A 24,416-nucleotide genomic window follows, 5' to 3' on the forward strand; every position below is an offset into this window, starting at 1 on the left:
CAGCTCTTTGAGATGAGCTGGAGGTGGTCCTCTTGGGGAAGAATTTGGAGGGGCTTTGACGAATTCGAGAATGTGACCTCTGGAAACCACGTCCAGGACCCATCTGTCCGTGGTAATCTTGGACCAATTTGAGTAATATCGGGATATTCTTCCTCCAATTTGTTTCAGGGTGGGACAAAGTGGTGGCAGGATGTGTCTCTCACTTGCTCTTGTTGTTGTCTCTTCCTCGATAAGAGGTTTTTCCTCTTGATTGAGAGTAATTATTTCTCCTTTGGCCGTATGTTTGTTGCCGGTATGGCTGGTATCTCTGATTTTCCTGGGTGTTATTGTAGGAGCGTTGCTGTGAATAACCTCTGTTCGAGAAATTGCCTCTTCCTCTTGCGCCACGAAAGGAAGACTTTTGAAATTGGAGAGAGCCCAGCGACCGTGCCGTCTTGTCTTTCTTTATGGTTTGTAATGTCTCGTCAACATGTTGACCAAAAAGGAACTCTCCGTCATAGGCCATGTCCATGATCTTTGTCTGGACCTCTAGACGAAAAGATGTAGCCTTTAACCAGCCTTGCCTCCGGAGAACAGCTGCTCCCACCAGCTGCCCGAAACCTGTGGCTGCCACGTCCACTGCAGCATCAATTATTTCAGAAGAAACGCGCTCTCCCTCTAGTAGGATCTTTTTTGCTTCAGATCTATCCGGTTCTGCAAGCTTCTCGATGAAAGGCGATATGTCAGACCACATCTGCCTGTCATACCTTCCAAGTATTGCAAGTGAATTTGCGGCTCGGACCGTGGTTGCCGCAATAGTTGACACCTTCTTCCCTATTGAGTCAAGACGTCTACCGTCTTTATCGGGGGGAGCAGAGACCTGTGCAGATGGATTCTTGGCTCTTCTTTGAGCTGCCTGCGTAACTACGGACTCCGTTTTAGCCTGACCAATCAGACATGCCGGTGACAAACTAGGTGCTCTATATTTCTTATCTACCCGAGGTAGTACTGCGGGTAAAGAATTTGGTGTAGCCATTATTTTCAGACCCTCCTTCCATATAAAGTCAATGATTGGAATAGACCAACTTTGTCTTTGTGGCAAATCCTTAAAATCATATAGGAAGCATTCGTCTGGTTTAGCTTCCATTGTGATGAGGAACCTTTTCATAGCTCTATCCATAATCTTATGAAAGCTGGCAATGTCCACCGGCGGAGAATCCGCCGTAGGCGGGGGCGCTGGGGAAGGGGTTAGTGCCTGATAGTCGTCCCACTCCGACGATACTGACTTGTCGTCCAATTCACCGTCTTCTCATTCGTCTTCCGACAAATTTTCACCCCCTGCCTGATGGGATGGTACTGGTGAAGAAGGTAGTGCGGGCCGGGATTCTTCAGTTGTCATTTGAGAAACTGATTCTTGAAGTCCTAAAGTTGCCGTAGATGTTCTTGGCCTAGGCGTAGAGACATGAGAATCACCCGATTCTGAAAGTGGAAACCTGCTATAATAATCGCTCAACATATATTGGAGATTCTGGAACAAATCCATAGGCATTTGCATGCTAGGTGCAGATACAGTCTCCCGACTAGAGTGCTCCTGGAAATTCTCCTCCTCCTCCTGATCTAAATCTTGAATTTTTATGAGCAAGTCCGAAGGGCTCCTGGCCGCACGGAAAGTGTCGTCCTCGTAGGATTCTTCTTCCTCAGAATCCAACAATTTATCTAGCAGTTTTAATGGAGACAAAGTTGTGGAGGATGAACCACGCTTCTGTAGGAGCGAAGCAGTGGTAGCCGGTGATTGCAAAGGTATTGTGGATGTTTTTACTGACCACACTTGCATTGCCGTACACGTTCACTGTGGAGGCGTCGATGGAGCCACCGATGCTGATGACAAGCCTGATTCCCTCTGCGTTGTCAGATCAGTCGTCGACAGGTAGCGGTTTCATCGACGATGAACTCGTCGACGGTGTCTACGTCGACGGAATTGTCTGCTTCGTCGACGAGCAGGTCGTCGACTGGTTCATTTTCTTCGTCGACGGTAACTTCGTCGACGAGGGTGTCGTCGACGGTAACTTCGCCGACGAGTGTGTCGTCGACGGTAACTTCGCCGACGAGGGTGTCGTCGACGGTAACTTCGTCGTCGAGGACGTCGTCGACGGTAACTTCGTCGTCGAGGACGTCGTCGACGGTAACTTCGTCGACAGTAAGGCCTTCTTCGTCGACGGCAAGATATTAGTCGACGACGAAGAGCTCGTCGACGGTACCTTCAGGATTCCTGTCGACGGTGGAGCGTCGACAATCGATGGAACTATCTTCGTCGACGGGATGGGTCTAATTTGTACCTGAACCAACATCTGCATTGGGAATTACCTTATATGCGTTTCAGTGGTAATTTCCAATCTGGACCATGTTTGTTATGTTTGGAATAGTGGTGATAAATCCTGTTTATTGGTGAAAGCTGATTTTTTATTACTATTTTACAAATGCCACTTTTAGAAGTGGGCATTTCTGTGTGCTTATGACTCTGATGCTTTGCAGCCTAACTGCATCCATGGCCATGGGGCAGGTTGCTTCATAAATCTACTTGTCCTGTAACAAAATCCACTTGTCCCTTTTGTGCCATGTAGTGCTGCCACAAATTATGGCAGCAATCTCATTATATATAAAAGCTCTTATATAGCCTCTCGGATTATGCCAGGGCATATCCCATAGTCGCGTTTGAATACTAGTAATCATTTTATGTTGCCACGTTTCCGCAGCTCCACATACTGGGACTGAAGATGGTTGTAAGCAGTAGTTCCAGGCTTGGAATGTCCTATTGAGTCTCTACAAACCTACTAACTTGCATGTTTTAGGGTTTTCAACAAATCTTCTCTAATCTTTGCCATACTGAGAAATGTTGGAAATGTACTCCTGAGAGTGGCATACGTAAACCTTCTTTCATAGTTGGGGAAAAAAGTAGTTGGAGGGAAAATGAACTTTCAAACATCCAGGTTTTCACATGAGCAAATCTACACATGCATATTTGCTCATGCTAAAATGCAGTTCACAAATATTTTGTAGAAGTACAATTTCTTGCCCTACTTATGTAAATTCTTGTGAACTCACGAAAGCCATATACCAAAGGTGCACTTTTGAGACGTTCTTTAATAATTGGGCCCCTAATTTGGTCTGGCGTTAACCATGACCTTTTGTGTTTATTAAAATTCTCTCTCGGCTAGCTTCGCTGTGAGTGACAGTATTCTGCTCTTTCACAAGGCGCATATCAGTACACAAAGTAGTTTTGTTGAGTGCCAGTAAGGATTAGTTACTTTCCTGTAATCCTAGTTCTCTTCCAGGAGTATCCTCATCAAAGTCATAAGCATTAGAATATTCACGCCCATGCGTGGGACCCCGGAAACACTATATTATATATGATATATATATATATATACACACATATATATACACATATATATAAAAACAAGCAATTGCAGCCAAATACACATTAGAGCTGGATTATGCTGTAAAGAATTCCCACCATACATGAAACATATGCATTAGAAACATGAAAAACAACACCAAAGATTGTTTTGAAACTGTTTTAATGCTGAAAAAGCAGTAGAAATTCTTACTATATCCTGAAAGCATAGAAAGCTCCCAGGCTGCATTGCAAACACACAGTCTAAAAAGACTGAAAAGCTAACCTGTAGCTGCATACTACAAAAAACTGACACCGTGCCTTTAAGGCACTCATGACCCCCAGTATCCCATCATGCCTCAGGGGTGACAGTTGGGTCAGTTGTTCTTTTCGGAGACTGAAAAACCATGGAAACAAATAGGTTAACAATATCTCCAAATTAATAAAGATCCTTTGCCCGGGGAGGCGGGAGGGTTGCTTATGACTTTGATGAGGATACCCCTGGAAGACAACTAGGATTACAGGTAAGTAACTAATCCTTCTCTTCCAGGGGATCCTCATCAATAGTCATAAGCATTAGAATAGAATAGCGAGCCTCACCTCATCTCCCTGCGGGCAAAGGAGTAACAATACAGTAATAACATTACTCAGCCTAGAAAAACTAAGCTTGTACAGGCCGCAGGCTACCCAAATAGATTCCTCAAAGAGGCTTGTCCTACTTGAGTATCAGTCCTGGAATCAGATTCTAGACAGTAATGCCTTGTAAAGGTATGAACTGATCTCCAGGTTGCAGCCTTGCAAATCTCTGACATAGGGACATCATGCAGGAAAGCTACTGTGGCCGCTTTCCCCCTAGTAGAGTGTGCTTTAGGTAACAAAAGTAAGGGCTTGCCTGCAAGCTGATACGCCAATTTAATACAGGAGACGATCCATCTGGAGATGGATCTCTTAGCAGCTGGAAAGCCCGTTCTCTGTGGACCATATTTGATAAACAATAGGTCCGCCTTCCTACTCTCTTTGGTCTTTTCCAAATAAAATTTAAGGACTCTTTTGAGATCTAAAGAGTGCAGCGACCGCTCAGCCGGGGTCGTAGGGTTTGGAAAAAAAGAAGGTAGAGAAATAGACTGATTTATATGAAAATCAGAGACAACCTTAGGTAAAAAGGATGGATGTGCCCTTAAGACTACTCTGTTGTGATGGAAAACAGCGTAGGGTTCTTTTGTACACAACGCTTGTATCTCACTTACTCTGCGCGCTGATGTAATTGCAACTAGAAAAGCGGCCTTCCACGATAGGTGTTGCAAGGAAGCTCTGTGGATGGGTTCAAAGGGGGGGCCAAACAACTTAGACAACACTAGGTTTAATTCCCACGGAGGAGAAGGGTTTCTAACAGGGGGGTAAACTTTCTTCAACCCCTGTAAGAAGTCCTTGACCACCTCCATCTGGAAGAAGGAGGGCTGAGTAGGAGACTTCCTATAAGCCGTAATGGCCGAGAGGTGCACCCTGATCGAAGCATACTTAAGACCAGATCTTGCTAGGTACAGCAGGTAAGGCAGAATCACATCCTCCTGTGCTGATGAGGGATCAAAGTGACGTTCTCTGCACCAAAGAAAAAAACCTCTTCCACTTAAACGCATAAGACGTTCTTGTGGAGGGTCGTTTCGCTGCTTTTAAAATGTGCATACAATCAGGTGGCAAATTTAAATGTCCGCATTGTAGGACTTCAGGAGCCATGCTGTTAAGTGCAGTGAGGGAAGGTTGGGATGAAGAATCCTCCCCCCCATCTTGGTCAGCAGGTCCGGCCTGCAGGGCAGTCTCCTGGGTGGAAGCACCGACAGCTGTAGAAGGTCCGGGTACCACCACTGCCGAGGCCAGTCTGGGGCTACCAGGATCATGGTCATGCTGGATCTGATGAGTTTGGACACCACCTTCGAAATCAGGGGCAGAGGAGGAAATTCGTAAGCAAATGTCCCTGACCAGTCAATCAAAAGGGCATTCCTCCTTGTCCCTGGACGGTGGAATCTGGATGCGAAGGCGTGGCATTTTGAGTTTGTCGTCCGCGAACAGATTTATTTCTGGACGACCCCAGCGATGCAAGAGGTCTACCACCACCTCGTCGTGCAGCACCCAGTCTGGCTGATCTTCGAAGTGCCGGCTGAGTGCGTCGGCCCTGATATTTAGCTCTCCTGGGAGATGCACCGCTACTACTGTGAGGTTCTGGGTGAGCAGCCAGTGCCATATGGCTTGTGCCTCCAGCGAGAGAGGACGTGACAAAGTTCCGCCCTGCTTGTTCAGGTAGAACATGGTCGTCGTCTTGTCTGTTTGGATCAGGATTGAGTGTGATTCGAGTGCAGGAAGGAAGGACTTCAGAGCCAGATGGACTGCTTGAAGCTCCAGCATGTTGATATGGTAGGTCTGTTCTTTTGCTGACCACCTTCCTTGAATCTGCAGACACCCCATGTGTGCTCCCCAGCCTTAGAGAGACGCGTCTGTGACTATAGACTGTGTCGGGAGAGGTTGGTGAAAAGGCACTCCCACCAGAAGGCTGCGAGGGTGAGTCCACCATTTGATGGAGGTCTTCGTCACCTGGGAAAGATAGATCCTGTCTTCCCAGAGCCCTGTCGACTGATCCCATTGATCCTCCAGAGCCTGCTGCAAAGGTCGCATCCTCAGCCTGGCGTGAGGAATCAGGAAGATGCAGGACGCCATGGAACCCAGCAGAGACGCTACTTGACGTGCTGTTGGATTCTGGGACTGTAGTAGAACTCTGCACTTCTGCTGCATAGAAAATAGTCTCTCCTCCGAAGGATACGCTTTTCCCAATTTTGTATCCAGAACGGAGCCCAGGTAGTAAATGGATTGGGTTGGTAGTTGTACTGACTTCTCCATGTTGACGTGGAGGCTGAGCCTGTGCAATTGTAGCAGGCAAAGGTGGAAGTCGTTCTCTACCTGTTGAGGAGATGGTCCTTTTAGGAGCCAGTCGTCTAGGTAGGGATAGGAGAAAAGTCCTTTTTTGTGCAGGAAGGCTGCCATCACTGCCATGCATTTGGTGAATACTCTCGGCGCTGACTTTAGCCCGAAAGGCAGGACCCTGTACTGGTAGTGTTTGCTGCCCACCAGAAACCTTAAGAACTTTCGAAGTCGCATGGCAATTGGAATGTGGAAGTAGGCATCTTGAAAGTACATCGAACACATCCAATCTCCTACTTGCAGATGTGGACATGTTTGGTGAAGAGCAAGCATGCGGAACTTCTCCTTGACTATGTTCTTGTTCAGAACACGAAGATCCAGGAAGGGCCGGAACTTGTTTTCCTGATCCTTTTTGGGGACAAGAAAGTATCTGGAGTAGACTCCTTTTCCCCTTTGTGAGGGAGGCACCTCTTCTATAGCTCGTTTTTGGAGAAGAGCCTTCACCTCTTTTTGGAGCAGAACTAGTTGGTGCGGACGAGATTTCTTTGGGGGAATGTCCTGTTGAGGCACACGGAAACGAAGAGCATATCCATTGCGCAGTGTATTCAGCACCCACCGATCGTTCGTGATGCTGTCCCACTCTGCCAGATGTTTTGAAACACTTCCTCCCACTAGAGTGGACAACGGCGCTAGAGGAAGCCAGTGCTCATTGTTTTCCTCCTGTCGTCGAGGTAGAGGACTGCTGGTGACCTTCTCTACCTCGGCTGGCTTTACCACCCCGAAACTGGGTCTTGCCCTGGGTCTTGTTTTGGGACCACAGAGGGGTTTGAACCCTCTGTTGAGCCCCTGTGCCTTTGTTGGTCTTGAAACGGCGTTTAAACTCTTACTTTTTTTCTAAGCCGACTGCCTTGACGGTGTCGAGCTCGGCTTTCATCCGACTCATCTCGTCGTCCGTGTGCTGGCCAAAGAGAGATGATCCGGTAAACGGGAGGTTCAGAATGCGCTGTTGCGCATCGGGCTTGAGGCCTGTCAGGCGCAGCCACGATGAACGTCTGGCACATACCCCATGGGCATATGTATGTCCCGCCAGTATTGCTCCATCTGCAGCAGTGCTAATTATCTGGTTAGCCACCAGACTTCCTTCCGTCAGGGTCTCCTCGAAGTCTTGTTGGTCCTCCTTAGGCAATTTTGATTTAAAACGCTCCATTGAGTCCCATAAGGCTCTTTTGTACCTGCCTAAAAGCGCAGCCACGCTAGAAACCTTCAGCATCGAAGCGGCAGAACTGCAGACCTTGCGGCCCCACGAGTCTTGCAACTTGCTGTCCTTATCACGAGGAGTTGAGGAGGAGGGAGAGACTGCATGGGTTTTTCGTGCCGCCGCCACGACTACTGAGTCAGCGGGTGCGGCCTTATACTTCTTTTGGATGCGAGCCGGCACCGCTTTTACCGATGCTGGAGCCAGGAACACATCATTGACAGGATCCATGATCCCTGGGACCAACGGTAGCACTGGACGAGACCCTGACTTTTGGTGAAGAGTCTCAAAGATCACTGTCGTGGAAACCTGTGGCACAGACAGCTCAATGTTTAATTTCAGTGCACCCCTCTGTAGGACATCATGGTAGGTGTTGATATCGTCCACCGGGGAAACCCTAGAGACAGGGCTATCATCAAAGTGGGGGAGTAATCCCGTATGGAAGAGCGGGTAGAGGAGGTAGGAGAAGTAGCTGGTGTTCGAGCTCTCCTTTCGCGAGATCTTCTGGCGGGTACCTCCCGTCTAGGGGAACGATTGCGCCTCCTCTCGTGAGACCTCCCTGAGCGCTCTTCTCGTGCAGGGGAACGAGATGCAGCTAGCCTCACAGGCAATCTTCCTCTGCACCTGGGAGGGCTGCGACTGTCCACTACCTCGACAAGTCTTTGCAGAGGAGATCTGTGTACTGGGCTGACATATTCCTGCAGCCGTCTTGTTGCCCCTGAGTCTCGCCAACTGTGCAGAGGCATATTCCATCTGGGAGACAACTCCACACCATCAGTGGGAGGTCTGCAGGCAGGACTTCGAGATCTGCGGGCAGGACTTCTGGATCTTGACAGGGATCTGGAAGAGCCAGAAGAGTGACGGGAGGCTGATTCGGTCACTAGGATCACTGAACCATCCCTGGATCTCGTAGCCGAGTGTCCCGCTCGTTCATGGTGCCTCGACGTCGACCTGGACCGTTCATGGTGCCTCGACGTCGAATGCTCCTAAGGCGCAAGCTCGTGAAAAAGCAGGTTTCACCTGCGAAACGCGTCGAGAGAAAGCCTTCTGAATTAAAAACGCTTTGCAACTCTAAAGTGGCCCGGACTTCTTTCTTGCATGGAGGAGAGTGTTTGGCTGAATAGATAGATATATATATATATAACTCCCAAATTGCCTGCGGCTTAGGAGGCACTACGACAGTTCTCCGCCATCCGGCTTTCTTTTCATTTTCAGCGCGTGTCTCCTCGTTGCACAAAGTATTTCGCCCGACGCGTTTCAGGGAGGGAATCCCATCATCAGGGGCTGCCAGCAAAGGACACTCGATTAGGCATCTTCAGTTTGTCAGAACTTTAATAATACAAATCACGTGGTATGCGCAGGAGGGGTTCCGCTCCGCACCATTGTTTCTGGGATTTGTAGTCCAATGAGATGCTTGTGAGTTCGTTATTCTTTATAGTAAAGTCGAGTGTTTCATGTTTCATAAAGCAATATTCTTGACCTGTAGTAGGTGGCATTTGAGGTGCTGCGCGCTGTGCATTCAATGATGAGTTCTGTGCAGTGCTCCTAATCAGTTTAGGAGCACTCGCCTCACGTTGCACTGAAGGTTTATATTTCCATGCAGGTGATGGTGCACTCCCCACGGCACAGGCGGCCGTGTTGTAATATAACTCCCAAATTGCCTGCGGCTTAGGAGGCACTACGACAGTTCTCCGCCATCCGGCTTTCTTTTCATTTTCAGCGCGTGTCTCCTCGTTGCACAAAGTATTTCGCCCGACGCGTTTCAGGGAGGGAATCCCATCATCAGGGGCTGCCAGCAGAGGACACTCGATTAGGCATCTTCAGTTTGTCAGAACTTTAATAATACAAATCACGTGGTATGCGCAGGAGGGGTTCCGCTCCGCACCATTGTTTCTGGGATTTCTAGTCCAATGAGATGCTTGTGAGTTCGTTATTCTTTATAGTAAAGTCGAGTGTTTCATGTTTCATAAAGCAATATTCTTGACCTGTAGTAGGTGGCATTTGAGGTGCTGCGCGCTGTGCATTCAATGATGAGTTCTGTGCAGTGCTCCCAATCAGTTTAGGAGCACTCGCCTCACGTTGCACTGAAGGTTTATATTTCCATGCAGGTGATGGTGCACTCCCCACGGCACAGGCGGCCGTGTTGTAATATAACTCCCAAATTGCCTGCGGCTTAGGAGGCACTACGACAGTTCTCCGCCATCCGGCTTTCTTTTCATTTTCAGCGCGTGTCTCCTCGTTGCACAAAGTATTTCGCCCGACGCGTTTCAGGGAGGGAATCCCATCATCAGGGGCTGCCAGCAAAGGACACTCGATTAGGCATCTTCAGTTTGTCAGAACTTTAATAATACAAATCACGTGGTATGCGCAGGAGGGGTTCCGCTCCGCACCATTGTTTCTGGGATTTGTAGTCCAATGAGATGCTTGTGAGTTCGTTATTCTTTATAGTAAAGTCGAGTGTTTCATGTTTCATAAAGCAATATTCTTGACCTGTAGTAGGTGGCATTTGAGGTGCTGCGCGCTGTGCATTCAATGATGAGTTCTGTGCAGTGCTCCCAATCAGTTTAGGAGCACTCGCCTCACGTTGCACTGAAGGTTTATATTTCCATGCAGGTGATGGTGCACTCCCCACGGCACAGGCGGCCGTGTTGTAATATAACTCCCAAATTGCCTAATCGAGTGTCCTTTGCTGGCAGCCCCTGATGATGGGATTCCCTCCCTGAAACGCGTCGGGCGAAATACTTTGTGCAACGAGGAGACACGCGCTGAAAATGAAAAGAAAGCCGGATGGCGGAGAACTGTCGTAGTGCCTCCTAAGCCGCAGGCAATTTGGGAGTTATATTACAACACGGCCGCCTGTGCCGTGGGGAGTGCACCATCACCTGCATGGAAATATAAACCTTCAGTGCAACGTGAGGCGAGTGCTCCTAAACTGATTGGGAGCACTGCACAGAACTCATCATTGAATGCACAGCGCGCAGCACCTCAAATGCCACCTACTACAGGTCAAGAATATTGCTTTATGAAACATGAAACACTCGACTTTACTATAAAGAATAACGAACTCACAAGCATCTCATTGGACTACAAATCCCAGAAACAATGGTGCGGAGCGGAACCCCTCCTGCGCATACCACGTGATTTGTATTATTAAAGTTCTGACAAACTGAAGATGCCTAATCGAGTGTCCTTTGCTGGCAGCCCCTGATGATGGGATTCCCTCCCTGAAACGCGTCGGGCGAAATACTTTGTGCAACGAGGAGACACGCGCTGAAAATGAAAAGAAAGCCGGATGGCGGAGAACTGTCGTAGTGCCTCCTAAGCCGCAGGCAATTTGGGAGTTATATATATATATATATATATATATATATATATATATATATATATATATATAGATATAGATATAGATATAGATATATATGTGGGGCACATATGATATAGTGTTTCCGGGGGCCCGCGCATGGGCGGGTATATTCTAATGCTTATGACTATTGATGAGGATCCCCTGGAAGAGAACTAATGTGGCAGTGTGTGCTTTTTTTAGACCAAAAACATTTTTTAGCGTTTGCCAATGTTTGTTATAATGGTGAGGGCCCGGCAGCTCTCACATCAATAAGGTTTTACAAAAGCCATGCCAAAACAAGTCACGCATTGCCAAAACTAAAAAGCTGACCACCATTGTCAGACCTACTGGCTTTGCCAAAGCTTGTTTATTTTTGTTTCCCATAATCTTATTGAAACTGGTTACACAAATTTTCCAATATGAATATTTTTGGGAAATACTAGCATGCATCAACACATTTTACTAAATGATGCTGCAAAGAAATGGTACCTGAAATTTTACAGTAGTTTAGCAAAATGTTATTTCCCTACTTTCATTTTTTAGGAACGTTTTATATTTAAAGCAAAGAAACATTAATCTTGCTTTCAAGCTTCTGCAAATATTTGCATTTAATCAGAGAACATTCTGTGAGCATCATGCATAGCCTCCTGTTGCTAAACTTTGAAACCGTGTGTACACATTTTCATCCTGGAACCACTGTCAGTAGTGCAGTCAGAACGTACATTTACTTAAAGCGCTCTCCCTAACAATAAAGGCTTTCAATTAATGAACCATAAATACAAGTTTGAACAGCATTAACACATGCACACAAATATTAACTAAACTGCAAGCAGTACCCTTCCCTGATCCTTAATGTGGTACTGCAATCTGGCAGCCAAAGGGTTTGTGCTGTAGGGGGTTGGGCCTACTCGTCTCAAGGACAAAATACACATTAAAACTTGTTGCCCTTGACCCCAAACAATATGTCCTGGGCGTTGGGCTATAGGAATTCCACATCCCTGTGCAATCAATGTCTGGTTTAGACTAACAGGGGCCTGTTATGTGCATTCACTCTAGATATTCACAAAGGAATCCCCCCCCCCCCACCCATGGACCACATACGAAACCTCGGCATTATCTAGAACTACTCGCCCTCAATGAGTCGCCAAATCAATGCCTTTTCGTCCTCCTGCTTCCAAACGCTCCGCCTACTTCATAAGATCTTCAAGTGGATCCCCACAGAGTCCAGGAAAACGGTCACCCATGCACTCATCAGCAGCAGACTTGACTAGGGCAATGCACTCTACACTGGCACCAACCAGAGACTCCACAAAAAACTGCAGACCGTCCAGAACGCCTCAGGCAGCCGCATCCTGAACATTCAACGCTGCAACCACATCACCAGCCACCTGAAAGACCTTCACTGGCTACCTGTCAACAAGAGAATCACCTTCAAGCTTCTTGCACACGCCTACATAGGCCCTCCACAACGCCGGGCCTGCATACTGCAACAACCGCCTCTTCTTCTACACTCCCATCAGACATCTCCGCTCCACCCAACTGGCCCTGGCCCCCATCTCATGGATCTGCAAGACCACGGCTGGAGGAAGATCCTTCTCCTACCTCACTGAGAAGACCTGGAACTCCGTGCCTCTGCACCTCAGGCAATCAGCATCGCTGCTACAATTCATGAAGTACCTAAAGACCTGGCTCATTGCCTGAACGGCAGACAACCCCCCCCCCACTCAGTGCATTGAGACCCTCACTGGTAAGTAGTCGAGCTTTATAAGATTACAGTTCATCGACAGAAAGGGAGTTGAGGTATGCCTGCATATCCGGATGTGTTTTTCTGGGCTAGAGCAGAGTGAGGTGTTGCCCCGTGCACCTGAATAGGGCTATGCCTGCCTTTCAAAATGCTGTATCCCCCCTCCCACTCCTGTTGTGTGTCTGGAGCCAATGCTGGGGACCGAAAGAGGGTGTTGTGCAATTTCAACTTTGTTTGGAGTTACCTCCAGATCAAAGACTTTCAGTACAAGTACAGGGGCTCTGACCCCATGATTGTAAACACTTCTTGGGACTTGTAGCCAGCCTCTGCTGGCTCTACAGACTTTCCCTTGCCAGAAGGAACTGTTATGCTGCCAGGAGGAACCAACAATGAAATCACTTGTGTGTTCTGTTGACCTGTGTGTGGCCTGCAAGGAGGACTCTGTGTGCTGACCTGTTGCAGCTATTCCTGCTGGGTGCCCCAGTGATCTCCCAGGGCTTGGTGGCCTGCCCTATGTTTCTGAAAACTTAGAGCCTGGAGAGCTCTTTATTCCTTTGGTTATTGGGTACAAGAGAAGCGCACGATGAGCACTTTATTGGGATTTCATACTGGCCCTACAAAGAAGTGTGTGTTGAGCGCTTTCCTCTGTGCTTTGCTCATTGAGGACAACAGTGCATGGGTGAGAGCTTTTTCGTCTCCACTGAAGCAGCCAGCTCCGATATCCCCTGCACTGCTACTGTGCGGCCCGTGAGGATCCCCCCTAGCAGGGTCCCCTTGGCTAGCAAGACGCAATGAGAAGTCTGGTCTGTGGCTGCATTCTGCCTGAGAGAAGGGCCTCCTCTTCCTATTACCGTCCCAATGAAGAGAGCTGCAGCACCTCATGCCCTGCTGCTGGACGGGAGCCTCGAGGCACAGAATGAAAGCGGAGGAGAGGAACTCCGCTGACGTTGTGGAGTGTGTGGGGCTGGCCAGCTTGGTGGAGACGCACAAGCCCTTCCCTTCCTTAGAGTCGTGCTCCCTTGGGGTGTGAGGACTACTCCCCAACTCAGTCTTGTCTTGTGTAGTAGTTTGGCATCTGCCTTTGCATTACCTTACACGTGGGGGACTCAGTGAGGTCTCCCCGCAGGATTCAGCATTGTGTGCACCTCCCTCATGTAGGTGCATACCCTGCGGGGACACCAGGCTGCTGTGGTGGTAGGGGCACAGGATAAACCTCGACAGAGGCCCCTGCTCCTTGAGTAACAGCGTTGACATATTACAATACTGTCCCCAATAGGAGGCCAGGTGTTTCTGCACTCTAAGTTATGAATCTGGGGATACCGTATACTACCTAATACGAGCACAGGAGGGCCGTGCCCTGCAGTTCGATGGCGAGACTATCAGAATTTATGGGTCTCTGATAATTTCTTGGCGACATATGGTAAGATGGATATGCTGTAGGTAATTCTGCTGTGTAGTGCATTACCCAACTGCGGCATACTTATGCGCAGATGTTGTGATGTATGTGTTTTTTTCACATTTACAGGACTGGCAGAGTATGGTTAGCAACCAAGATTTATCTATGACCTAACCTGCATTTTATGACCGGGTGTTATGATTTACGTTGTTTATACCTTGCAATAATAGGATAACTAGTATCATTTCAGGACCTGCAAAATATGTACAGTCATGGTGAAGGGTGCTTTCATGAGGTTTGCAACCTATAAGTATTTACTTTATTGCACTAACTGTGATGATATGACAATTGCCTAGTTGGCAAAGTGATTTATGATTTATGTGACTGTGGTCTATGTGTTTTATACATTATATGAGATATTTTTTATATAATCCTGTGTGGAGTCTCTCTTGTGGTGTGTTTGGTGTGTTACTGGTGTATGTGTGTTGTGCAAATGATTTACACATTGACTCTGGGATAAGCCCACAGCTCTGCTAACTACAAAGTGGGTGAGCAGGGGTTTTCTTGTGCGTGTCACTCCCTTACCTTGACTAGAGTGGTGGGTTGTGTCTGGTTTAGGTGCATACCCTAGCCACTAGAAACCCCATTTCTAACAGGGAGTAATAGTATTTTCAAATGCAAAACATGATTTTAACAGCCGACTGTGTATGAGATTCAGAATACAACATACTATTTATTCATACAGTTTACGTTTGGATTACCTGACTTATATCACTATTCACGTAGCAAGTTTCAGAGATTCATAGAAAGAGTAAGTTATTACCTTGAAGCTGACATATTGAAGGTGATTAGAATGTCTCTTAATGATCTGTTTTATCAGTTCTGGATGTGTAGCCTTCAAGTACGATGTAGCTGGCTGATTCAGTTCGAACTCAAAGCATCTCCAAAGGTCCGGCATGTGGAACACCTGGTTCCAGTTTCGACAGACTTGTGATGCATATGCTCGGTCGAGGAGAGGCAAGTATTGAAATATTTGTAGGATAATGTCAGGAAGTAAATTTCCCCAGTCATGACTTTCAGAGCTTTCATAACATTCCTCCTCCATATTCTTTTGTTTCTTTGCAACATCCCATGCTTCATCCATTGCACAACGGTTGGAATCCTGATCTTTCGTTCCCCTTTTCATTCTGCAAAAACACATTTCACGTTGGGTTAAAAATTCACTTTTTTTGCTATTAATTTACAAGGTTAGCAAGTCCAAAACAAATTGCACGAATCCACGTAAAATTTTAAATTTCCACCACCAAAATTGATAATAATTAAACAATTTGGTCAAGATAATTACATTTAAAAAGAGTTTCAGACAAAAAGCCACAGCAATCAAAAGCGGCATCTGAGGTTCTGTAAAATTCTGCCTTGTCCTGTGATGTTATGGTTCCGTCACGACCTTTATTCAAAGTTTTATATAGCGCGAATAAGATCCTTACGGATATCAGAGCGCTTCACAGAGACAGGGGTAGGGGCAGCAGGAATGGACAGAGATAATGGGAGCAGTATAATAGTCACTAACATAATAGGATAACAGTAACGTACAGAAAACATAGCAATATACAATCAGGTAAACAAGTAATATAAGACGGCACAAGTCATTGATCCCACTACAGAAGGGTTCAGGTAAACCTTGGATGTGTGGATGGCTTATATCAATTTCTTAGGATAGAGAGAACACTGGGTGGGGGCATCGGGAGGGTGATTCAATAATCCAAAGTGTGTCATATATTGGTCGGTAGTAAGAGAGTAGCGTAGTAGTGTCACCATCAAGTAGGAGTATAGTGCCAAGGACAAGGTGATCAGTGGTACAAAGCGATGCAGAGTCTCTGATCCAGCACCTATAAAGTTCAGGAGATCTTGGCCAGAAGGATGTCTTTCACCTCTTTCTTGAAGAGTGCAGTGGAGGAGATAAGCCTGGTTTCAGGAGGGAGCGCATTCCAGATCCTGGGTGCCATGTTGTACCGTATTTAGCAAGTATGGCTAATATGGAGTGAATTCGTCATGTTAACTAGCGAGTTCATTACGTATTCAGAGACTTTGTCTCGAATATGGGTTCCATTTTGTTCGTGCCTCCATTTTGGTGTTGCCATCACGTAGGCCCATGGCGGTAACTAGACGAACGAAGTTGCATGGGCTTAGTTGTTCATGCACTTAAGCCTTTTCTTGACTCTAAGGTGCATTGTAAGGAACTGACCTCTTTATCTGAAACTGACCCTTTGCGAGGCCAATTTCCTTGGTTGATTGCTATCTGAGATTGCAAGTCAAAGTTCAGGACATCGTTAACTTTTAGCTTTTCTACACATGCCTTATCTTGCTCGTTATCCATCATCGTTTCCTTTTTATGTTCCTTCGTTACATGCATTGTGCTTTCAATTATGGGTTTGTCCGGCTGGTGGAAATTGAATTTGGGACATCCTAATAATTAACTTGTGGGGTTGGTACAATGTAAAGTGAGCCTTTTGGAATGTGATAATGTATAGAAATGTGCTTCTATTGGTCAGAATTTGCTGCAGTGGGTGTCCATTTGTAATGTGAATATTGTGTATAAATACTGATGTCTTGCTCTACAAAATTGAACAGTTTCTGGAGTTGTACACCGTGTTGTATTGCTGGGATTACTGTTACTAGCTGCAGCTAATACATTTGATCTCTGACGCCACCTAGAAGTATTCTGTGTCTCTGTTTGCCAAGACAGGAGAACCCGAAGACTTTGGGCGTGTCCCTGGCGCCGCTGGGTTCTAAAAACCCGGTTCTTCACATCAGTGTTTTTTATTGCTCAACACAGCAACCATCTAACAGCTGAACACAACTAAGCTCACTTTAAACTATTATAAGCAGTTTCATGGCAAGCAGATTAGACTGCATAATTAATAATAGCAATCAAAATAATTGCTGCTAAGCCTTATTGATGTTAGCTGGTAAATGTATTACTGTCTCGATCACGCTAATAAGGCTGATGATGGCAAAGTCCCAAACACACTACCAAGAGTACATTTCAGTGTTTATTTTCCCAGTTTAAAGTATGGTACACAAAGTCTCAAACACACCAACCAAAACTATTTTGTATTCTCAGAACTGCACTATGAAGTGAGATAAGCAGTCGAGACAAAAAAAGTTACTTACTTGTAAATACAGTTCTTCTGCGTTAGTAACTTTCATGCCTGAATCCTTCCATGTTGTAACAGAAATAAGCAGTATTAACATGATTGCATCCAAAAGAGCAATGCCTCTTGAGGGGCATATCACCTAATTTTCAATGTTATAACTTCAACCTACCAAATGGATGTTTGCCAAACTTACCCTATCTTCCTTCCCCCATCCACTCTCCCCCAAATCCCACCACAGCTCAATTCTCAAAGCATGTCTGTAGGTTGCAGGTGAATCTATCCAAGAAACTAATGGTGGTGAGCTGTAGTTACAGGTAAGTAATTTTCTTTTATAGCACTGGTTCATTCTTAGATTCACATTTATAAAGCAGAATAGGAATCTGTTCGATATTAAGACAGAAGGGAAGGTGGGATAAGTCTCACCTTTCCTGAACAGATTGTAAAGCATTTGTAAGTACAGTTGAACACTGTCAGTAATGACTGCCTTGAACTGGTTGCTGGCGCACAACACATGCAAGCTGTGACACTAATCCTTAAAAGCATTGACATAGCCAATAGGTCTTGCCTTTGGGATCATACAAGTGTTTAGCCATGCAGCAAATTACCCAGTCATGTGAAACTGTAAAACATTCAGACAATGGAGGGTAGTGAGAGGGCACTCTTATACTATAAAGATATCCATTCTGTTACTGGACGTTCGCTGCTTACTGATGTTATGGTTCCTGAGCTGGCATGGCAGTCACCCTACCAGCTAGATGTGCATTTTAACAAAGTCATCTTAAGTGGGCACAAAGGGAAATATACACAGAATAACTGCAATAGGTAAGTAGGTCATTACTCTACCAATGAAACCAGAGCAAACGCTACAAGTCAGGTAACTGTGTCTTTCACACCATTGAAGGAAGGAAGGAAGGAAATACGTAAAATAATGCTTTAACTGAGCAATTCTGCCCGAGGCTTAGAATCTTGTATATAACCAGTTGCGCTATAAACCAAATCAAAGTTTTTTCATTACCAAATAAGTAAATAGTTGACATTATGCAGAAGAAGGCTTCTGTATCCTGCTGAGAATGGAGTCTTAAACTCAATGGTCAATACAGACTTCTACAGTCGGTATATTTTCGTATTTAGCTTTTTACCAGCTTACAGTGGATCTCTGGGTCATCTGGACAGTGGCAACCCCCAGTAGCCCTATCCACTCTGCCCACTATCGAGGTCATTTGCTGTACATACTCTTCCAAATAGGGTGAAAACCGCAGCCATTTCGAGTCCTGACACAGTACACCTTTTTTGGCACCACAAGTAGGTAGCAACAAATCTATAAAAGAGGAAGGCTCAAGTCTGAGCTTAGTTTTGAATAAAGTTTTTAATGTACGTAGTCTAATCCCTGGGGAAAATATACAAAGTGCTATCGCCTCCCAGATGTAATTTATGATTAAACAAACACCTACTAACGGAAAAAAATATTGTATTTCAATGTAACTGAATCATTTCACAAGAGCTGGTTAACATCTGAAGAATCACCCATCATCCTCACTGCACAAAGCCCTATTCAGGATAAAAACATAGCACTTGTCCAAAATACCCCAAAAGCTGACAATTGGGTTCCCGCTTCCCCTTGGTTAAACTACAGCCACCACTCGTAGGGGTCTGAGAGGAGGAGGTTCTAACATCTTTAGTCATTCTTCACAAGAAAAGCTGACAATAAAGGAAACTGCCAGTTGAGGCTCACATACAAAATCCAACAACCATTGGGTCTAATAGTAGACTGTCAAAATCAGAAGTCACTGGACAACTGCATTAGTTACATGCCAAAAAAATACTGTACTTTTAAAGTTATTCACCTTGCGATCCATGTTACTGTGGAAGTGACTTACCATCAGGTGAAGAACACCAGTCACTGAACATTCACTGCCACATTTCAGCATTTAGAAGAAGTTTGACAGCAATGCCCAGTTCCTCATGTGTTATGCCCAAATAGGCAGTAGAGTAAATGGACTTTGGATGGAAGAAGTAAACTGCCTGCTTTAGGTGGAGGCCAGGAGGCGGCTACATGCAAAGGGTCCCATCGAGCAGTTTGAGTGTCTCCGCTAAACCGGCTTTCCCAGAACTATGCTGCAACCCAAGAACTCCACTTAAAAAAATTGAAACAGGTTTTCTCACATTATTACCGCTTACTAGAGAGACACCTTCGAATCACCTATTGCAATGAGTGGGCCAACATGTGTGCGATTTACTCGTATCCTTACAAATAAATTAAGTGAGTGCAGTGCAACACCTCACGTTACACTCACATTTTACCTCGACTTAGTGCCACTGCAGATTGGGTAGTTTCAATGAAGAATGAAAAATGAATTAGCTAACGTAACGGAAAGTTTCAATTCTATTAAGGACTCGGAGGCGAGGATTATGCCTTCTCTCTTCGCTTTATTCCAACAGCAGCACTTTAAAAGATTTAACAACAACTACTTTTCCCAAGAATCTCAGGGAAAGGTAGTAAATAAAACACATGGAAACATCCAATCAAGTCCAGGAAACATTGTCCAATCAGGGAGCACCCGCCCCACATAGTCCTCTGTCAATATACCTTTGCCCTCTTTCGTCGTGCGAAGACAGCCAACGCAACCTCTTCATGTGTCCTGTTTGTTCGCATCAGAACCTGCCAAAAGAAGGATAACATTTCCAAAAGAGCCTTTACTGCAAAACCTGAAACCAAAGCAACAGTTATCACAGCTGAGCAAAAGTATCCCATCCCAAGAATTCGTGAGACAAATTACTTACTGCAGTACGGGGAGGGACGTCTCTTCTTAGAACCTAGGGCGGGATAATCCTCGCCACCGAGTCCTTAATAGAATTGAAACTTTCTGTTACGTTGGAGGCGAGGATTATGCTAGTTTAAAGCTTCCTCACCACAAAGTGAGCCTTATTCAGCACTGGCTTGAAGTAGAATCTCTTGAACGTAGAGTCCGAAGACCAATCTGCCGCATTGAGGATATCCTCCAAGCAGGCACCCAAGCCAAATGCCTTAGAAGCCATAGCTCCTCTCGCGGAAAGAGCTCCGAAGTGACGGAGACTAATCCTAGCCTCTTGCATCACCCATCAAACCCATTGTGCGATGGTCAGAGAGGAAACAGCCTTAAAAGGCTTCCGGAAAGCAATGAGGAGTTGGTGATCACCAGGGGGACAAAACTTGACAGTCATTTCCTCATATGCCTTGGTTCATTTAACCACACAGAGTTTAGGATAATGTGGGAACGCGGGGTAAGAAATCACCCTAGTATGTCACTTCATCCGACAGAGAAGGGTAAAGGTTACTCCATCCGGGGTGAACATCCTGCCGGTGATGTCCAAAGCTCGAACATCAGAGACACGACTGCAAGAAATTAGGCAGAGCAGCATGGCCAATTTGGAAGAGGGTTCTTTCCTAGAAAGAAAACGATTTGGCTGCCAAGAAAGAAAGAGACTGAGGACTTTGTTTACGTCCCAAAGTGACAAGTACCGAGGCTCAGCAGGAAGCGAGAACCGAATGCCACGAAACAGTTTGCAAACCATTGGGTATTCGCACATGGGTATACCATTCACAGGAACATGGACAGACGAGATGGCCGAAAGGAAAGTGTTGATTGATCTATAGGCCATGCCACGGGAGGCCAATTGTGCTAAATATTTCACCATGTGCACAATGTCTGCAACCAGGAGATCAAAACCCTGTCGCAAACACCAACGGGACCATCTGCCCACGAGGATCTGTAACTCTTGACGGTACTGTCCGCCCAAGCCTTGGAGATGAATGTTTCAGCCTCCTGCGAAAGACCTGGGGCTTCCCATCTGCCCCAGAAATCCGCCACGCCATGAGCCTCAATGAGTTCGCCAACACCAGAGGATGCAGAGCTCTGTTGGGACTCAGAAGTAAGGACGCAAAGTGGGCGGGTTTGGGGGGGGGGGGGGTTTGAGTAGGATTGGAATATCCCAGGAAAGTTCCAGAAGAACTGGAAACCAAACTTGAGACCTCCAAAGGGGAGTGATTAAGACTAGGTCCGCCGACTGCCGGCGAACTTGGGCCGTCGATCTCGTGATCATTGCGAATGGGGGAAAGGCAAACCCTTGCACCACACTCCATTCCTGGAGGAAGGCATCCATGGCCACTGCCAATGGGTCCTGCCTCCAGCTGAAAAATCAAGGAGATTGTGGTCCAGTCTGGACGCGAACAGGTCCACTGAGAATGAACCCCAGATGTTGCTCTGCCTCGCAAATACGCTCCGATCGAGCATTCAGAGACTGGAATCCCTGAAGTGGCGGGACTGGAAGTCCGCTTCCCGATCGTCGCCTCCAGGGAGATACTTTGCTGTGACCAAAACGTGACTATCCAGGCAATACTGCCAAAAACTCGCTGCTAGGTCCGAGAGGGCTTGGGATTTCGTGCCCCTGAGATTGTTGTCCATCTTGAGGAGGACACATAAATGCACCAAGTTCCTTGTCCAGCAGCGAACTGCAAAGGAACCCCCCCAGGAGTTCCAGGCAATTGATATGCAATTTCTGTTCGGCAGGAGACCAAAACCCTTCTGTAGCGAGGTTCCCGCATGTAGCACCCCAACAGAGCCTGCTGGCATCTGACTCTATAACAAGATGTGGAGCTGAACCGAAAATCGCACGGCCGTCCAAGCCTCCATGTGGTCCAACCACCACTCAATTTCCTCCCGGGACTCGTTCAGCGAAACCTTGTGAGAGTAAGGGTAACCATTGCGAAGAAAATACGCTTTGAGGTGTTGAAGAAAGCGGTACAAAAGGGGGTGGTGTTGGACAGAGCATCTGAACCAATCAAACACTCACACCCAGTCAACAGATCTGGGTTTGACGCGAGTCCCTTGCTCACTTTGCCACTGGATTCAAGCAAGCCTGGCTGAAGACGGCTGTAATGCCAGAAACCGGTCCTAGGAAGCTTGTTTCCAGTCCAGGGAAGGCATGGCTTGGCAGTTCGGGCTAGACTGTTCCCATGAGGCACAGTGTCAGACTGATTTGCATATGGCCATGTCTGAACTGGGGTGGCAGAGTGGGCTAAAGAACGATGATGGATTAAACCCAGATCTGTTGACTGGGTGTGAGTGTTTGATTGGTTCAGATGCTCTGTCCATCACCACCCCCTTTTGTACCGCTTTGAGGTGTTAAAGAGTCCGGTAGTGGAGCGGACCCAGAAAAATGGCCTGGATGGAAGCCAACAGGAGACCCACTACCCGAGCTAGTTGTAGGAGGGAAACTTGCTGTTTGGAGAGTATGCGTCTCAGCTCGTGATGGATCTTGGCCACTTTCCTGGCCGGAAGGCTGAGCACGGAGTCTATGACGAACGCCAGAAACGTAACAGACTGAGCAGGTTGTAAAAGAGATTTTTGCTTGTTGATAAAAAAAAAAAACTCTGAAGCTGATCCACTACCATCTGGAGAGGAGCAGACAACTGTCGAGGAACAAGAGCCCATTAGAAGGAGATCGTCCAGATAAACGATCATCCGAAAACCTCTGGCTTGCAGGAACTCCACCAAGGGCTTGAGCACCTTGGTGAAGCGCCAAGGAGAGTCCGAAAGGAAGCGCCGGGAACTTGTAGGTCCGATGGCGCTATTTGAACTGGAGGAAGCGCCTGTGGGGAGGATAAATCGGGATCACCAGATACACGTCCTTGAGGTGCAAGCGGACCATCCAATCGAGTGGGCACAAAACATCCCGGAGGAGGTGGGCACAAAACATCCCGGAGGAGGTGGATTCCCTCCATTTTGAAATGACGATAAATCAGCCATTCGTTGAACTCACTCAAGTTTATGACAGGACGGCGTCCGCCATCGGTCTTGTAGACCAAAAAGATATTGCTCAAGAACCCTCTGGGGTGGGGATCGGAGCGACAGATGGCACCCTTGTCGAGGAGAGAAGAGACTTCCTCGTCGACAAGGGCGGTGTCCTGCACAGAAAACTGAATGGGACGTGGTGGGGTTTGCTGGCCTGGGTTCCCTAGGTATTCTATATGGAACCCCTGCACTGTCTGAAGCACCCATGCGTCATGTGTGACGGACGCCCATGCCTGGGAAATTTGCCAGCCACCCCCCTATTTTTAGTTAGAAGAAGGGGTAACACTCACCGGGGCTTGAGGTAGATGCTCCTCTACGGTATCCTTTACCCTTTCCGCGGCCACCTCTGGTCGGGTAGAAGTTTTTGAAGCGGGATGGATCCTGGAATTGCCTGGAGCCTCTTTGGGAGCTCTGGTGAGACTGACAATCGGCCGAGCAGCCCCTGCCTTGGCCGACCCAGTGAAAAACACGAGGAAAAACCTTTTTGATGGTGGACTACGCCTTGTCCAATGAAGTAAATGTATTAACAAATTTATTGAGCTCTTTTATAAAAGGCTCGCCAAAGAGACCACCCTGGGCAATGTCACCCGCCTCCGAGTCCGCCAGATCCCCTAATTTTGGGTCAATCTTAATAAGGAGGGAGCGGCGGCGCTCGGTGGAAAGGGCACAGTCAGCATTGCCCAGAAATATGAGAGCTCTCTGGTCCCAACGGGACAACATTTCGGGAGAAATTATAGAGATCGACGCCTTGGCTTCCTCAGCCATATCAAACATTTTTGTAATGGGGCCCAGGGCATCAAGGAGCTTATTCTGACAAGCCCTCCATGAGCGGTCAATCCCTTTTTTAGGATCCCGAATGAACTTCTGCCAAAAAGTGGTCATGCAGGAATCGATTTCTGGTGTCAGGGCCACCTTCCCCTCCACCACTTCAGTGACGGTCAGGGACACTCTTCGTGTAGTCAATTGAGTGCTTCCTTCTCAAGGGGACGACGAATATGCCCTGCAACATAAGAGGCAAACTTTTCCACCAGAGCCCACTCTGAGGAGCAGGGGTGTACAATATCATTGGGGTCCAGCATGTGGGATGCGCCCTGGCCAGCTTGGGAAGGACGGGACAGAAGCCAAGGGCTAGAAGGGCCTGAATCTGAGTCTCCTGCGGCTTCCGGGTCTGCGTTAGGCGCGACCGGTGGAGTAGTAGGGGGGTCCCTGCACGAAGGGCAGGCTGACTATCCAAAAAGGCCTGTTTAAGCTGTGAAAATGGTCCAGGTCCACCCCTGGGTCCCAGGGCCTCATAGGCGGCGGAGCGCCAAGATCTCCTGTGCCCGCAGGCATCGGGGATGGAGGGGGAGCTTGAAGAAGAGGCGTTAGCTTATCAAACGCCTGAGCGATCTTGCGTGAAAGCCTCT

At 47.0% G+C, this 24,416-nt stretch overlaps 1 protein-coding gene across 7 annotated transcripts in view; it reads right to left on the reverse strand.

Annotated features, from left to right (window-relative positions):
• The window catches only part of FBXL3 (F-box and leucine rich repeat protein 3), a 155,598-nt gene that overhangs the window by 66,005 nt on the left and 65,177 nt on the right, over nt 1–24,416 (reverse strand). For 4 of the 7 annotated variants that reach the window (XM_078657457.1, XM_078657463.1, XM_078657461.1 and 1 more), the window contains one exon: nt 14,845–15,208. In XM_078657457.1, the coding sequence (XP_078513583.1) occupies nt 14,845–15,208 (364 nt within the window). Of the gene's footprint in view, nt 1–14,844; nt 15,209–19,766; nt 19,839–24,416 lie in introns of all 7 variants that reach the window. The other 3 variants (XM_078657458.1, XM_078657459.1, XM_078657460.1) reach the window with 1 other exon arrangement.

The sequence above is a fragment of the Lissotriton helveticus genome, chromosome 8 (genome assembly GCF_964261635.1).
Source record: "Lissotriton helveticus chromosome 8, aLisHel1.1, whole genome shotgun sequence".
NCBI classification, from domain to species: Eukaryota; Metazoa; Chordata; class Amphibia; order Caudata; family Salamandridae; genus Lissotriton; species Lissotriton helveticus.